Genomic DNA, 3,165 nt, shown 5'->3' on the forward strand with positions numbered 1-3,165 from the left:
GTAGCACATAGTCGGCTAAAAATAGCAAAAAGTGGCTTAAAGTAGCAAACATTTGCTAAAAATATCATAAGGCTAGCTAAAAGTAGCAAAAGGTAAAGTGAAAGAAGCAAATATTGGACAAAAGGTAGCATACAGCTGATAAAAAGTTGCAAAATGCTAATCAAAAAAGGCTCAATGCTGAATAAAAGTTGTAAAAGGTTGGATAAATCAAATGAGTAGAGTAGCAAAAGGATAGGTGATAAAAATAGCATAGGCTGACTGAAAGTAGCAAAAGACTGGCTAAAAGTAGCATAAATATGGCAAAAAATTTCAAATGTGGCTAAAAGTAGCAAAAGGTTGACTAAATGTAGCATAAGACCAACTAAAAGTAGCTTAAAGATGGCTAAAAATAGCATCTAGATGGCTAAAAGCAGCAAAAGGTTGGCTAAAATTAGCATATAGATGGCTAAAATTAGCAAAAGGTTGGCTAAAATAGCATGTAGATGACTAAAAATATCATATAGATGGCTAAAAGTAGCAAAAGGTTGGCTAAAAATAGCATACAGATGGCTAAAAGTAGCAAAAGGTTGGCTAAAAATAGCAAAGATGGCTAAAACTAGCAAAAGCTTGGCTAAAAATAGCATATACATGTCTAAAACTGGCAAATAGATGGCTAAAAGTAGCAAAAGTTTGGCTAAAATTAGCATGTAGATTGCTAAAAATAGCATACATATGGATAAAAGTAGCAAAAGGTTGGCTAAAAATAGCATATAGTTGGCTAAACATGGCAAAAAATTGGGTAAAAATTGCATGCAGATGGCTAAAACTAGCAAAAGGTTGGCTAAAATAGCATCTAGATGGCTAAAATAGCATCTAGATGGCTAAAAGTAGCAAAAGTTTGGCTAAAACCGGCATATAGATGGCTAAAATTAGCAAAAAGTTGGCTAAAAATAGCATATAGATAACTAAATGTAGCAAAAGATAGACTATAAGTAGCATAAGGCTGGCTAAAAGTAGCTTAAAGATGGCTAAAAGAAGCAAAAAGGTAACTGAAATTAGCATAAGGCCGGCTAAAAATAGCATATATATGGCTAAAAGTAGCAATAGTTTGGCTAACATTAGCATGTCTAGCTAAACATTCAAAGCTAGGTAAAGGTTGCACAAGAATGGCTAAAAGTAAATCACAGGAATTAAAGTGCTTATTTTTTTCAAAATGTGTTTTAAGCTAAACCTCTTCACTGATTCACGATGTTAATTGTCTAATTTTTCTGTTTCTAAATGACTCCTTTTTAGTTTTTGTTTGTTTGTTCTTTAGTTTTTGACATGAACGTTTTTGTCAGAGCTGATTTGTTTTGTATTTTTTCTTTTCAGGCGGTTTGTTGTGAGGACAAACGTCACTGCTGCCCTGAGGGAACTAAATGTGATCTGGTCCACTCAAAGTGCATTTCKCCATCGCTCGAGTCGTTTCCTCTCCTGGAAAAACTTCCTGCCAGAAGAACTGAGAGTAAACCAGGTGAAGAGACGTCTTCGGAGACAGGTGTCTTTGTGTCAGAACAGARGACTAAACAACCCTGTGGTTAAATTTAGATCATGGATGTAATAAACCTGTTTGTGTCTCTGGTTTTGAAGCTGTTTCCGTGATGTGTCCCGGTGGTAAAAGCAGCTGTGCTGATGATTCCACGTGCTGCCTGCTGAGCAGAGGAGACTATGGCTGCTGCCCATACCCAGAGGTGCGTTTCAGAGGTTTCCTCTCAGCCGAAGGATCTTTGAATGATGAGAACCTGAAGCCGTCGGCACTAAAACTGAATTTTATRTATTCACCTGGATGAGTTTTTCTTTCAGGCCACATGCTGCAGCGACCATCTCCACTGTTGCCCGAGCAACACGGTTTGTGACCTGGACCAAGGAATCTGCAGGTCTGCTGAGAATCAGGCTCCTCTGATGAAGAAGATCCCTGCTGTTTCCAACGACAGTAAGCTGCTATTTCTGGACAAATACTTTTTAAAGAAGGAAAAGTTTGTAAAAGTAAAGTTTTAAAGGAAACATGTTCCTCCAGTTGTGTGTCCGGACCAGAAGTCAGCCTGTCCCGATCAGACCACCTGCTGCCAGATGTCCAACGGGACGTACGGCTGCTGTCCTCTGCCAAATGTCAGTGGCCTCAAAGACTCCAGTTTACAGAGAGACAGTGAACGCATCATCAGATAACTGACATGTTTGTTCAGAGATGGCAGTGTTTACTGAAATCATCCATCCATCCATCTACACATCCATACATCTAAGCCAACCAATCGTCCAACCATACATCTTCTCAATCATCCATCCATCCATCCTTCCATCCATCCATCCAAGCCAACCAATCATCCATCCATCCATCCATCCATCCCAATCAATCATCCATCCATCCACCCATCTAAGCCAACCAATCGTCCAACCATACATCTTCTCAATCATCCATCCATCCATCCATCCATCCATCCTTCCATCCATCCATCCAAGCCAACCAATCATCCATCCTTCCATCCATCCATCCATCCAAGCCAACCAATCATCCATCCATCCATCCATCCATCCCAATCAATCATCCATCCATCCACCCATCTAAGCCAACCAATCGTCCAACCATACATCTTCTCAATCATCCATCCATCCATCCATCCATCCATACATCCATCCATCCATCCATCCAACCAATCATCCATCCTTCCATCCATCCATCCATCCAAGCCAACCAATCATCCATCCATCCATCCATCCCAATCAATCATCCATCCATCCATCCATCCATCCATCCATCCATCCACCCATCTAAGCCAACCAATCGTCCAACCATACATCTTCTCAATCATCCATCCATCCATCCATCCATCCATACATCCATCCATCCATCCATCCATCCATCCATCCAAGCCAACCAATCATCCAACCAATCATTCATCCATCCATCCATCCATCCATCCAAGCCAACCAATCATCCAACCAATCATTCATCCTTCCATCCATTCATCCATCCACCCATCTAAGCCAACCAATCGTCCAACCATACATCTTCTCAATCATCCATCCATCCATCCATCCATCCATACATCCATCCATCCATCCATCCATCCATCCATCCAAGCCAACCAATCATCCAACCAATCATTCATCCATCCATCCATCCATCCATCCAAGCCAACCAATCATCCA

The 3,165-nt window shown here is 40.7% G+C and overlaps 1 protein-coding gene across 3 annotated transcripts in view; it reads left to right on the top strand.

The window, feature by feature from the left end:
- The window catches only part of grnb (granulin b), an 8,976-nt gene that overhangs the window by 2,276 nt on the left and 3,535 nt on the right, over positions 1-3,165 (top strand). For 2 of the 3 annotated variants that reach the window (XM_014014823.1, XM_014014822.1), the window contains 4 exons: positions 1,351-1,516; positions 1,609-1,709; positions 1,822-1,951; positions 2,036-2,127. In XM_014014823.1, coding sequence (XP_013870277.1) covers positions 1,351-1,516; positions 1,609-1,709; positions 1,822-1,951; positions 2,036-2,127 — 489 coding nt within the window. The remainder of the gene's footprint in view (positions 1-1,350; positions 1,517-1,608; positions 1,710-1,821; positions 1,952-2,035; positions 2,128-3,165) is intronic. The other variant, XM_014014824.1, reaches the window with a different exon arrangement.

Source organism: Austrofundulus limnaeus, unplaced genomic scaffold (assembly GCF_001266775.1).
Source record: "Austrofundulus limnaeus strain Quisiro unplaced genomic scaffold, Austrofundulus_limnaeus-1.0 Scaffold119, whole genome shotgun sequence".
Classification (NCBI taxonomy): Eukaryota; Metazoa; Chordata; class Actinopteri; order Cyprinodontiformes; family Rivulidae; genus Austrofundulus; species Austrofundulus limnaeus.